Source organism: Marmota marmota, unplaced genomic scaffold, assembly GCF_001458135.2.
Source record: "Marmota marmota marmota unplaced genomic scaffold, marMar, whole genome shotgun sequence".
Lineage (NCBI taxonomy): Eukaryota > Metazoa > Chordata > Mammalia > Rodentia > Sciuridae > Marmota > Marmota marmota.
The window spans coordinates 5,914,740-5,929,168 of NW_026000171.1; the positions used below are offsets into that span (position 1 = coordinate 5,914,740).

Here is a 14,429-nt window from a genome sequence, read left to right on the forward strand (position 1 = left end):
CACATCTAACATTATAGTACTCTAGGCTGATTTGAGTACTATAATGCATATTTCAAATGCATACAGATGTGCAAGAATTCATAAAAATCAAATTAATTTAAAAGCTTTGCCGAATTCTTAGTAACTCTTACCATTATGTGTTCTCTCAGTCAAGAACTATCAAAAGTATGATTGCTGGTTGTTATGTAGGAATTCATAGGGTTAAACACCTGTGCCTGATTCCCAAATCAGGGGAAGAAGAGACAAGGGCTATATCCCTTCTAGTTATTTGTTTGTTTGTTTGTTTCAGATAAAGCCCTCAGGAGAACTTTATCTGAAACAAGGAACCAGTTTAAGCCAGCCAAATTGCCCCAAATCACTCTTCTGGGTGATCTTGTTCATTGTAATCTCATTATGATGCTAAATTCTCCACCCATGATGTGTTCCCACTCACCATTTCCAAACAAACATGCAATGTATGAGACACATGATCTTAAGCCCACATGTGCAGAAATATGTTAGGCCCCACCTGTGATGGTAAGTCTACAATATGAAGAGGCATGTGTCTCCCCAATAAAATCCCCTTGCTGCTTTTGTTTGGGAAGACCCTGTGCTTTGAGAAACATCCCTAGTGTACTCTCTACTTGCTGCAAATTATAAACCTTCCTTTACTCTTTCATCTCATGGTTGTGCTTATTGGCTTTGCACTCAGCAAGGGCTAAAAACATTTTGCATTCAGTTACATAATCTTGACACAGTTAGGGAGTACAGGACAGAGAAGACAGAGGAGAGGTAAGGATCAAGGTTTTTGATCGCATATGGAGGGCTACGTTTTAAGGCAAAAGAATGGACAAAGGATAGCAGTGGGAAATTAAGCCATTGGTTCTCAAAGTAAAGTCACTGGACCATCAACATAGGGCTCTCCAGGAGTTGCTGACCAATCCGTTGAGGTGAAGTCTTCAGCAAGCTCCCTAAGGGTTTCCACCAAGTTTGAGAGTCTCAGTTGCTGGTTTAAACTACACTGTTAAAAAATGCATCTTCAACATACAAATTGTAAAGAGACATTGCAAAATATTCTCAAGGGGGTTTCAAAAGGAGGGGAGAAACACACCTGTTTGATGCCATGACCACAAAGGTGACCCATGTCAAGGCTGTTTAATGAACCATAGTGTCCACTCATGGCCCACATTGTGGGCAGTTTCTGGGTGACTATGGTGATTTTTGCTTACAAGTCTGGGTTGGGGGACAAGGTTCAGAGGAAGCACAGAATTCCCAACACAACCAATATGTTTGTTGTTTCCCAGCAGTCTCCAGAGAGTTTGGAGACTTCAAAAGAGGAAGATGACGGCCTTTGCCCAAATAATTTCCAATTAAATAATGGAATTATCCTGTTTACAATCTTTCTAGAGATCTGAAAATACTACTAATCCTTCTTGTGAAAGGGCTATGAAAAGCTCTCTGATCAAGACAGATTTTGATAGAGAAGAAGAGTGTTACCTTAGAATTACTAGAATGTTACTAGAATGTTAGGTAGAGGGAAGTGAAGGGAGAGGAGGGGAGGTGATGTGGGAATAGGAAAGAGGTAGAATTAAACAGACATTATTACTTTATGTATATATGTGACTACATGACCAACATGATTCTGCAACATGTACACTCAGAAAAATGAGAAATTATATCCCACCTATGTATGATACATCAGAGTGCATAAATATGTTCTACTGTCATGCATAACTAATTAAAACAAAAAAATTAAAGACAGATTTTGAAAAATAGTTCCTTGGCCATGTTTTTGCATTAGGAATAGATAAATTGGTGATCCAAATAGAATGAATGCTCAGTCTCTTAAAGATGCTCTAACAATATCTAGCAGCAAGATTTTTTTTTTCTATAGGGAAAACAAACAAACAGAATCTCAAGATGTGGACTTTTGAGTATTATTTAAAAGGCATTGAAAAGTCCAAGCAAAAATTAGATTTTACCAGACTCCAGGAGCAGCAAGTTGAATCAGCACTTATCTAATAAGAATCCATATGCAAAAAATTCTTGAGGTCCTATCTCAGGACACAAAAAACAAAGTAGTTCAGTGCATCACAGTGGGATCAGAAGCACAGGCAGTCTGCAAGAGGACCTGCTTTTTACTTCCAGTGTTACCCATGAGCAGTTGTGTGATCTCAGGCAAGTAACTTAACACTCTTAAGTCTCAGTTTCCTCATCTGCAAAGTGGGAATACCAATAATTATAGTACCCCACACTCATCCTCTTAGACGTGGTTGTCAGGGTTATTGGAGCTACTGGATGTCAACTTTCATATCACCCTTTCTGGTACATAGTGAGCCCTGATGTGCACTAATGATTATTACTATTGGTTTTTCTACTACTTTTATTATAAACCAGGGATTTTCTTTAATGTCAATATATTCAGGAAGGTCAAGAAGAGCTTTTCTGGGGGAAGAGAGGGAAGGAGGTTGTTGTACTAGAATGTTAAATGTGTGGATTCAAATTCTTCATGCCCTTGAAGTCCTTTACCTGATATTAAACCTTCTCGCTCCTGTTCCCAAGTTCCCATAGCAGCTATTTCCCCCACACATACTTTGTCAGCTTGTTATATCCTGCCTTAGAGTTTCCTTAATCTTTTCATATGCACAATCTTCACCTCACAACCAGACTATAAATTTATCCTGGGTTCACTTCACACCATCTTTTTTTTTTTTTAACCTCTCAGAATTCAACACACTGTACTCATGAGCCACATAATGACATTTAAGTCAAGGGACTGTATTTATGATGGTGCGGTGGTCCCCTAAGATAACATCTCTTGTGACACCACAGCCCTTCTAGTCTGTGTGGGTTCTCTCTATGATGCGCACACAATGGTGAAACTGCAAAATGCAGTTTCAGAACATACCTCTATCACAAAGTGACAAAGGGCTGTATATACGGTGGATACATAAGTGAGTGTGAGAATGTGTATGTTACATTACTCTTAGCCCTTTTGTCCTTCCTTCTCCTGATAATAGCAATGAGACTTGCTGAACTAATGATAAAATCTCTGGTTATTGAGTGAGTGCTTCCTGTGCCTGGCACTGAACTCAACATTTAAAGGCCTTGTCTTGCTGGTGCTCAGGAACCTGTGCATTTGAATGGTTGCTGAGAGAATTGTGAAGAGAGCAGGGAAACTCAGGGATGCTTTGCATGGCCCTGGTGACTCAGTCAAGTTTGGAATACCTTGAGACAGCTCTGATGAGTTTTGTCCTTGAAGTGGAGATACCAACCTCCATTGCTTTCTACAACACAATCCAGTTAGTGGCTTTAATACTCCTATTATCAAAGTTTCCCAGAGCAAAGATTTGTGTTTACGTGGGTAGGTGGGGGTAGTGTCTCAAAAGAGATTCTTAAGGAAAAGGGCTTCTGCCTTGTGGGGGGGCAGTTTGAAAGCTTCCTCCTGGTGTTTTTGATATGTCCTTTTAAGTAGACCATAACCCACATTAAGAAAGCATATACATATATCACATACACATCTCAAGGGGTTTTCTGTAGCAATCCACATGTTTTGGCCAAGGAGGCCCACTGATGTTTTTCCATTCTATAATTAAAAATGATGGTTGTGACAAGAAAAATGGAATTCTGTCATTTATAGCAACATGAGTGGAACTGGAGGACATTATGTTAACTGAAGTAAGTCAGGCACAGAAAGGCAAGTACTGCATGATCTTATTGATGTGTGGAAGCAAAAAAAAAATGATCTCAAAGAAGTAGAGAATAGAATAGAATAGTTACCAGAGGCAGGAAAGGGTGTGGAGGCAAAGGGGATGGGAAGTGGATGGTTAGCAGGTAAAGGGGGCAGTTAGATAGGAAGAATGATTTCTAATGTTCTGTAGCACAGCAGGATAACTATGGTTGACAACAATTAATTGATGGTTTCAAATAGCTTATAGAGAGGATACTGAATGTCCCCAACACAAAGAAGCAGTAAATGTCTAGGTGATGGATGTACCAAGGAGCTGGGTCTAATCATTATACAGAGTCTACGTGCATTGAAATGCCATACTGTACTCCCCAAATCCACACGATTACTAAGTGTCAATTAAAAATAAAAATATTACAAAACTAAAAACAAAGCAAATAAATATAAATTATCATTGTGAGAATGTGGAGAAATTGGAGCCCTGATACTGTATACTGTTTGTGGGAACATAAAATGGTCCAGTCTCTAGAAAACAGCTTGACAGTTCAAGGACATTAAGTACGCTCATAATTTTGTGCCAGCACCACGACTATCACCAAAAACTGTTTCAAGATCTTAATTACAGAGTTAGCCAATGCCATAGAAATTTCATTCCTAGTTATATACATCCAAGAGACATGAAAACATATAATCTATACAAAAACTTGAATATGAATGTTCATAGCAACATTATTCATAGTAGCCAAAAATGCTAACAACTGAATCTCATAACTGACAAACAAAATAAGCACAATGTGATATATCCATACAATGGAATATTATTTAGCAATAAAAACGTATATATGCTATAACCTGAATAAGTCCTGATAATATTACACTAAGTGAAAGAAGTCAGTCATGGAAGACCACACAATGTATGATCTCATTTATATGAGTACTTCACAATAGGCAAATCTATAGAGACCTAAAGCATTCGTGTCTAGGGCTGGGAGGGAAGTTGAAAGAACTAGGGAGTGATGAAAATGTCCTAAAACCAGAATGTGGCGATGGCTGCAAACTCTGTAATAGACCAAAACCCTTTGAATGATACACTCCAAAGGGTGAATGAATATATGGCATAAGAATTGTATCTCAGTACAGTTGTTGAAAATGATGGTTGTGATCCAATGAACTGGTTTCACCACCCCAGATGGACCACAGCACAGCTGAAAACTGTTTTGGAGCAAGCTGTCCCCTCCTGCGCCCCTGTCCTGACCTCTTCATGAGAATCACACCTGCCTGGAAATTGAGGGAGACTGCAGTCTCTGGGGGAGGGTAGACAGACAGATGGAGGGGGCTGAGCGTGTGGGAGAGAGGTGAAAGCCACCTGTGCCACCATACCCATCATCTTGCTCCACAGTTAACGAATCTCCATTGCATTTTCAGCAGCCCAGGCCTGGCTAAGACACTCCATTTCTCAGCCTTCCTAACAGTTTCAGGGCCAATGAGAACAGAAACCCCTGGTGAGGTTTCTGGGAGAGATTTTTACCTCCAACTTTAAGAATTGTGCTAAAACATATATAATATAAAAAGCGATCATCTTAACCATTTTTAAGTGTACAGTTCAAGGGTATTAAATACGCTTATAATATTGTGCCAACACCAGGACCATCACCAGAACTTTTCATCTTGCAAATATGAAACTTTGTACCCATTAAATAATAACTTTCCTTTCCTCTCTCCCCAGCCCTCACACACAGTCTTCCACTGGCTGCCTCTATGGTTTTGACTACTCCAAGTACATGAACTAAGTGGAGTCATGCAGTATTTTTTCTGACTTATTTCACTTAGTATGATGTTCTCAGGGTTCATTCACATGGCAGAATTTCCTTCCTCTTTAAGGTTGAGTAATAGTCCATTGTATGCATCTCCCACATTTGGTTTATCCAAATGTTGATGGATACTTGAGGTGCTCAAACCTTTTAACTCTTGTGACTAATTTTGTTATGAATATATATGTACAAATATCTCTTCTAGCTCCTGCTTTCAATCCTTTTGGATATATACCCCAAAGTGGAATTACTGGATCATATGGTAATTCTGTTTTTAAGTTTTTGAGGAACTGCCGTAGAGTGGCTGCACAATTTCACATACCCTCTGACAGTGCACAGGGGTTCCAGATTCTCCATATCCTCCTCAGTGCCTGTTATTTTATTTTTTAAACAGTATCCATCCCAACAGGTGTGTCAGGGAGAGATTCTTGGGTGTGAGGAAGTGACTCAGTGGTTGTTTTTCCCTTTTGCCCTTATTTATTTTTCTTACTTCCTGCCTTGAATTTGAACATGATATCTTAGTCCCCAGAAGCCATCTGGGGTGGAATTGGCACAAGGCAGGTGAAGGAAAGGTCAGAGGAGACTGGGTCCCAGTCACCTTGGTGGCTCACTTTTGGGCTGAATCCCTGATTTGCTTGAGCCACTAAGCTGAGCCTCTGGGATTAGCAACTGACAAAACTTCTAAACAACATGCCACCCAAATGACCCAAAGCTCTTCTCTGTTGGATTAGGAGCTGAGGCTAGGCCCTTCCAGAAATAGCAGCTATTCTCCCACCCAGGCCTCCTCCATCCCCTGCCTTCTGGGACACTTCTCCCCAAGCCCTATTTCCATAGGGAATTGAAGTGTCACCTACCTTGTGATTTTAAATATCCTCAGTAGCCGGACGCATCTCAGCACAGAGATGCCCAAGGGAGACATGATCTTGGTCTCCACTAGGATGGTCTCCAGGATGCCCCCACACACGATGAAGCAGTCAAAGCGATTGAAGAGGGACACGAAGTAGGCCTGCAGGCCCAGGCTGTACATCTTCAGGAGCATCTCTGCGGTGAAAAGGGCCAGTAGGGCCTTATTGGCTGTGTCTGGCAGTTTCCAGGAGAGAAGTGGGGTCCAAGCAAGTAGGTGAGAGGGGAGCAGAGAGGGAAGAGGAGAAAGAAAACAGTAATTATCACGTCTGGAGAAAAAAGGCCCAGCATCCCTCCCTCCCATGACACTTCTTCCATCCACTCCTTCCAGAACAAACAATTAGGGCCAATCCAACAGGAAAGGGATATCTAATTAAATCATAATAAACATTTATTGAGCATCTACCATGCATCAAAGGCTTTGCATGCATTATCCTGTTTACCCTTCACAAAAATTCTTTGAGGTTTGGAATTATTATAGTCGAGCCCATTTTCTAAAGATGAGGAAAAAAGGTTCAGAGACCAGTAATCTGCCCAAGCCAACCAGGCAAAAGTTGAAACCAGGCTGTCTGAGTCTGATCTTTGAACCACTAGACTAATTGCCTGCAGGATTCTGGAATGCAGCCCCCTCCCTGGGATTGATGCTGCCTGGTGGACTCCCTTCTAGTGGTCCAAAACAGGGTGATGGGTCTTAACCAGTCTTTGGGGATAGTTCCTTGGGTTCAGGTACTATTTCTCTCATCCAGTTTTTTCTTGGCTCATCTCATCCTGATGTATTCAGGGTAAGGCCACCTAGAGGTTTTAGTAAGGCCTGTTGAATCAAAACTCACTCTGGGAAGTTGGCAGCCCAGGGTCTCAGAGCATTTTTATCACCCAAGCCCAGCAGTGACTGTGGGGGCAGGCAGATGGTATGCCCCCAGTCAGGTAAGCTATGTCTGTTTATAAACAGGTTGTGCCTTTGACCGTGAGGCATGTGAGCTGCCAGGCCTTGGTGTCTCCAGCAGGGCACCTGCCAAGAGCCACATCCATTGGCAGCTTGCCTGTGATTACCTCAGGACCCAGGGCTGAGATAGCAAGAGTTGATGGGGACAGAGCCAGGGGTTGTTGCTCACCTTGCACTTCGGTGAGCCAGTGGGGCTGGTTGTAATGTTCCGAGGCGATGGTGAGTGTGTTGAGGAACACCAGGAAGATCACGAGCCAATAGAAGATATTAGACTTGACTGCAGCACGGCACTTTCTTCTGCAGAACCGATTCCATCTGCGCCAGTAGCGGCTGGAAAGGGGGCAGGGAGAGGATGGGGCTGGCTGTAAAATGCAGATTTCTGCCCCCGTGAAGCATGCCACATGGCTTCTGTTCACTCTTAGCTGACAGGGTCTTACTAGAGCACAGCAGCCTGGTGGCAAGGAGACAAGATCTCCATCAAGTTCACTGGGCTCACTGCTTAGTTGTGAGACCTTGAGTATGCCCCTGAACTTCTCTGAGTTTTGGTTTCTCATCTGTGAGACGGGAACAGAGCCAACCTCACAGTGCTGCTGTGGGGATGGATAAAAATGCCACGTAAAGCATCTGGCACAAAGCTGAGGTGCTCCATAAATCAAAGTGTCTTTGTTTTCTAATAATGGCATTATTAGAAATAGTATTGCAAATATCAAGAAGAATTAGTAATAATGGTGGTGATAGTAATAGGACTAATAATGGTTACCAGTAATGAAACCTCTGATATGCCTAGTACTGTCTTAGTACTTCTCAAGACTTCTCTGCAATTCTTTAAATAACTCTGCAGAGCAGGCATTATTCTTCTATTGCAGAAGAGAAAACTATGGGCCATGGGAGTTAAGCAGCTTGACCAGTGTTCTAGGAGCAAGAGCCAGGCTTGGCCTCCCTCCAGCCTGATCTCATGCCCCTTACCTTATGTAGCCTTACCATTCAGAACAAGGTTTAATCTGCATCAGAGGATCTTTGTTTTTATGGAGTCAGGGAATTTTGTGAGAATCTGATGAATATTTAGATCCTCTGTTTGCAAAATTGGGCACACCCCACAGGAACACACATTTACATAAAAGTTCATGCAGTACACAGATACCCTTGTCCACATAGTATTCCTAGTCTCTTGATTAGGGAACTTTGTCAGTGATTCTCAAACCTGGCTATACCCAGGGTTACCTTGGGAAGCTTTAAAAACTACCTGAAACCCTTCCCCCTGACCCCAACAACAACAACAAAAAATTCAATCTTATTTTCTGGGGGCTAGGTATTTTAAAATAGCCCCCAAATTCCACTGGTATTTTTACATGTTCTCCAGCTGGTTCTAACATGTAATATGATTGAGAGGCATGAAGTTGGATGATCCCGAAAACACATTCACATTTATGATTCTGTGACAACCTGTTTTTAGTTTCAACCTCTTCATGCAGTGAAAACATAGCTACATGGCTAACACAGTAGGTGATACAGTTAATAAATACCTACACTGACCCAGGAGAGAAGGCAGGGGATGCTGAAGAGGTGTTAGGAGGGAGACTGCAGAGAGCCACTCGGAGGGCTTCAGGGAACAGCATGCTCGGGTTTGATTTCAGAAAACCAAACGTCCGACAGACACAACCACACTGTTAACTTCTTCAGGGATGGTGTGAGGGATGCTCTTTTAATTGTCTGGGTTAGAGGTGATGGATGTAGAAGCTTTATTAAGGAAAAGACACTGAGCTGACAGTAGCATTGAGAGTAATATCAACAGGACCTGGAGATGACTGGAGTTCAAGGTGGGAGAAAGGGATTGATGAAACTTTTAGCTGGGATGATATGGGTGAGTGGCGCCCTTATCCAATAGAGGGCCAGAGGAGGAGGAGTGCTCTGGGCCAGGAGGTCAGCTATGAGAAGGGTGGGGTGCTCAGCTAGGAACATGGGCTTGGTGTTTGCTGGGCATGTATGTAGACAGGCCACCAGGCAGGTTGAGAGCTTCTGCTTTGGAACTCAAAAAAGCATAATTTTGGAGTCTACCCATTGAATATCTATAAAAATAACTTTCATTTTCTAGTGTCCCTGGTCTAGGCTGACATTCCTCTAAATAAACATGCCATGGAGCAGAGATTTTCAAATCTCATACTGAAGGCCATTATTGAGCCATGAAAGTTATCTAGTTGGTCATGACTGGCACTGAGAAAAGGAACCAAATAGAAAATATTCTGATACATACCATATCATAAGAAAATTTTAAAATAAACAGTAAGGAAAAAGTTTAAATAAAACTTTCAGTTTTTGTGTGTGTGTGTGTGTGTGTGAGAGAGAGAGAGAGAGAGAGAGAGAGAGAGAGAGAGAGAGATATATACACACAAAAAAATGTAGTTCTACTCAGCCATTAAAAAGAATGAAAATATGGCATTTGTCAGTAAATGGGTGGAAATGGAGAATATCATTTTAAGTGAAAATAGCCAAACTCAGATGCTCAAAGGTCAAATATTTTCTCTCATATGCAGAAGCTATAGTAAAATAAAGGAAAGGGGGAGGGAAAATAGAATAGAATAGAATAGAAAAACTACATAAAGGAACAACCAAATTCCAATTAATAGATGAATGAAAGGAAGTTGAGTAGAGTAGAGGAAGGAGAAGAAGAGAGGAAAAGGAGGACAGGAGGGGAAATGGGAGGAAAAAGGGAGGGTATCATGAACCAAATCGATTTCCATGCATATATGGATTTGTCGGGATGAACCCACTGCTATATATAATAACCATAAAACTCTAATTTAAAAACTTTTGTTTACCTAAATACACAGATCTGGAAATCATTCTAAGAAATATTATTATATTTAAAAAGTAAAAANAGAGAGAGAGAGAGAGAGAGAGAGAGAGAGAGAGAGAGAGTGTGTGTGTGTGTGTGTGTGTTACTGGGACAGGCTATAAAAACTCACCTTAATAAAACTGAATTACAGTCCTGTATTCTAAATCAGAGTCCACAGCATGAGTCCATATCACCAGTCTGGACAGAGATGATCAAGCATCTCAGAGTCATTTTCTCCATGGAGTTGTTATGATGGAGCATCACAGGTCATTTGTGTGAAAAAGCTGCCCTGCAAATGGCATGTCTCATAGCAGCCCCCTGGGTCATGCAGCATCATGTGCAAGTGTGCCTGAAGTGGGCAAGGGACTGTTATGTGTGCTACATGTTGTGCCCTTCCAGCTTTAGGACATAAGCCCCTTCAAACCTTGCCCAACTCCAGGATGTCAGAGACAACTCACATTCAGAGGCTCTGGGGATATTGACGTCTGTTCTAATAGATCCTTCCATTCATACCTTAAACTCCCTTTGGGGATTGCTTGTCTTCATCTATGTTTCTAACTCTGTCATTTGTCTACCTACTATCTGCAGAAAATCCTGTTACCAAGCTTTTGCTAAAATTTGTTACAGATTAGATGAATATAGTTTGGGCCCAGGGGACGGAGGGAAGAATTAACCAGGGTGGTTGAACGCCATCTCCAGTGAGCACGCAGGCTGGCAGGTAAGGGGGCACTTACCTGCTACACTAGAGAAATGCAATACCTTGAGAAAATTAGCTTCTAGTGCATTTTGGGATGATTGCAACCTCCAGACCAACCACCTTGGATACGAGTTAGGATAGAGAGGGACAAAGGTATGGGACAATGAGTTCCAGATAGTCTTAGAGAAGGGTGAGTTTCACTGTTATTTGCCAGATTTTTTTTGGGGGGGATACTGGAGATTGACCTCAGGGGCACTCAAGCACTGAGCCACATCCCCAGCCCTATTTTGTATTTCATTTAGAGACAGGGTCTCACTGAGTTCCTTAGCAGCTCGCTTTTGCTGAGGCTGGCTTTGAACTCATGATCCTCCTGCCTCAGCCTCTTGAGCCACTGGAATTACAGGTGTGTACCACTGCGTCCAGCTTCTGCCAGATTTTGATACTGAGAAGTCCAATCATGCCAGGGCAAAGTTCTGCTTCTTTTTGCATTTGTACTTATTATAAATAAAGTTGATAATATATTTTTCTTATAAAATAAGTTTGGGGGACAAAGTTGTATTTGATCTTAAATAGCTTACATTATATTTGCAAAGATATGTTTTAAATAGACACACTCTCATAATACAGAACTCAGAGATAATTGTTATTCAGAATCCAAACCAATCAAGGTTGCTTTCTTTTATAGTATGTAGAAACTGACTTGGAGTCAGTTTAATACCAGGAACTTGACCAAACCCCTCTTTTCTCCAGCTTGTGGGTAGCAGCTGTGGGGTGTTATAAGGTCAGACTTGTCACGTGGATCTGGAACTACTTTGCCCCCAGTCCCACTAAATCAGGCTGCTCCTGCGCAGAGCTGTTCAGGAGAGTCACGTGGGTTGGGGCTGGGGTGGGGGTGGGGTAATTACTATCCAGAGAAAGTATTTAAAGATAATTATACACCTCCCACTCTTCAAAATATAGCTTTGCTTGACAACTGGTTTCCTGGCAACACTTCTTACTGTATAATAAATGTAATGGTTTATTAGAATGTGTAAATTTATTTGTGTGTTTACATATGCATGGAGGATATATAAATTAAATGATAAAACAGGGAGGAGAAATTTGCCTGCTATTCATGTTCCTTTTGCATTAACTTGAAGTCATTTAGTCTAGAAATAGAAGCTTCCATATGTAGACACAGGAGAAAAGGATGGATGAGAACATGTTGAATCTACTTCTCTAGACATCTGTATCGCTGCACTCTGCTCCCTTGCCCCTGGCTTACCTTGCCTTCTCCCAGTACTGGGCCTCGCTCCTGCCTCTCCAACTACATAGAACACTCTCCTAATGACTAGGGCCTCCACCTGCTATCTCCATCCTCTAGGTCCTGCCCATCCTGTAAGGTTCAACTTGAGACTTAGCTTCTCCATGATGAACTTTCCTCGTCTTCCCAGCCTGGCCACCCCTGTATCACTTGTCTGCCTCACTTTGGCCAAGAAACATTTATTAAACACTTACTAAGGATTAGTGAATAATCAATAGTTAATACAATAACACAGTCCTCATCTGCATGAAGCCCATGCAGGGGACAGAGGAGTGAGGAGCAACACAGCATGCTACATGCTGGGAACTCTGCAAACATGCCACCAGAGCACATAAAACACATCTTAGCCAGCCATGGAGGATCCAGGAGAAGTTTTCCAGAGGAAATAACTTGTCATGAATTTGTATCATCAGTTAGTTTTTATTTGTATGGTTCTTGCCTATCCAATGAGATTATAAGACCCATAAGGGGAAGGGACTGTGCCTTATACTTTGTTACAGACACACAGTACTTAGCACAATCTGTCCCACATAGAGGGACATTCAGCTGACAGACTGCATGAGCTACAGAGACAAACAACATAGATCTACTAACTCCCCGAGGAGGATAAGGCTTAAGATCCCTGAGCCCCTGTGACCCAGGAAACAGGGTGGGGTGAGGAGAGTTTCTCAGCCTGTAACTGCTGACAGGCATCTAGAAGAGCAGATGACAGGAAAATAATGAGTATGTCAGGCTCTCTCAAGTGGCCAGAGTAAGTTTCCATCTTTTTTTTAAAAATCAGAATGAAGAATGGATAGCAGAGGAAATCATTAATTTGAATTCTTTTATGAGCAAATAACTTATAAATGGACAAAGATTGGGGCAAATATGGGTTTGTGCCTTGTTGGTTACGGCATGACAAGAAGTACAGGGAACTCTGGGGACAAGGCAACACAGTCCTCCAATGTTAAAAACCCATGAGATTCACTTCAAAATTCTGCATAGTTGAGGTCCAAAAACTCCAACAGGTCATCTGATGCACACCCCCAGGTTGCAAAAGACTCTCTGAATCGTACGTTCCAGGTCTGTTTGCATCCTATGCTGAACTCTTGGCCTCACATGTTGCTCATTTTTTATTTTATCTAATTCCTTTCAGTGGAAACCTGGATTACCAAAGCAATACCCTAGAATTGTTTTAATACCATAAGTCTGCTAATTTGCCAATTTCCCCCTAAAAGCCCAGTTCTAATAATTCTTTTAAATAAACTGTGACTTTGTTAGACTTTGTATCATTCAGTCTTGCACATGAAACAGGCCAGTTTGAGGTTTAAGATTTATGTTACTGTTAAACTGCCCCACCTAACTGAGGGAACAACTTGGGACACTGATAATCTTGGAGGCACTTCCAATCTATTGCCGGCCTCTGATATTCCCCAACCAGGCACCACCAACAAGAGGCTTCAGAACCTGAATTAGATGGTTTCCCTTTGATATCTACTCAGAACTTCCAGGGTCACATTGTCGGGGGCAGCAGCTTCTAGCAACATGTGGCTTTTGTGTACTTGAAATGTGGCCAATACAAACAGAGAAGTGTAGTAAATGTAAAATACACACTGGGTTTCAAAGGCTTAACATAAAAAAAAAAGAAATGTAAACTTTCTTACTAAAAATGTGTCGTACTAATTACATGTTGAAATAATGTTTTAGATACACCACTGGTTTAAATAAAAGGTATTAAGACTAATTCCTCCTGTTTCTTCATACTTTTAAACATGGCTACTACAAAAACATTTTTAAATCTCCTATGTGCCTTGCCTTATCACTCCCCTAGCACAATCCACTTTATGCCCAGGGTACAATAAGGTGTATGGGGACAGGGTTTAGTATTATTGGGCAGACTTGATGAGCAGGATGGCACAGAGACTAGCAGCAGGGCTCCTGACTCAGAACTCATGTGGCTATACGTGGGCTGTGTGACCCTGGGCCCCTCTAAGCTTCAGGGTCCTTATCTGCAGGTAGGTTAATGACTGTACCAAACTATCAGTAATAGGCCAGTTGGGAATATGGAGTCCTTTCTCTGCACTTCATTGTGTTGAGAGTGTGGTTACAGAGGGAGAAATCCTTCAGGGATCAGGGCCCACTGGCTGGTAGAAAGCAGATTGAGAAAAGCCTCAAAGTGGAGTAGAGATTCCCTTTTTTTAAAAAGCATATATTACATGATAAATCATTGGATTAACAAAATGGTTCCCAGAGTGTCCACTGAGGATGTAACTGAAGTATGTAACTTTCTCTT

General features: G+C 41.7%; 1 protein-coding gene across 22 annotated transcripts in view; it reads right to left on the reverse strand.

The window, feature by feature from the left end:
• Cacna1c (calcium voltage-gated channel subunit alpha1 C) overlaps window positions 1–14,429 on the reverse strand; it is a 698,188-nt gene that overhangs the window by 110,248 nt on the left and 573,511 nt on the right. For all 22 annotated transcript variants that reach the window (XM_048787468.1, XM_048787454.1, XM_048787460.1 and 19 more), the window contains 2 exons: window positions 7,494–7,654; window positions 6,333–6,558 (listed from right to left, as the gene is read on the reverse strand). In XM_048787468.1, coding sequence (XP_048643425.1) covers window positions 6,333–6,558; window positions 7,494–7,654 — 387 coding nt within the window. The remainder of the gene's footprint in view (window positions 1–6,332; window positions 6,559–7,493; window positions 7,655–14,429) is intronic.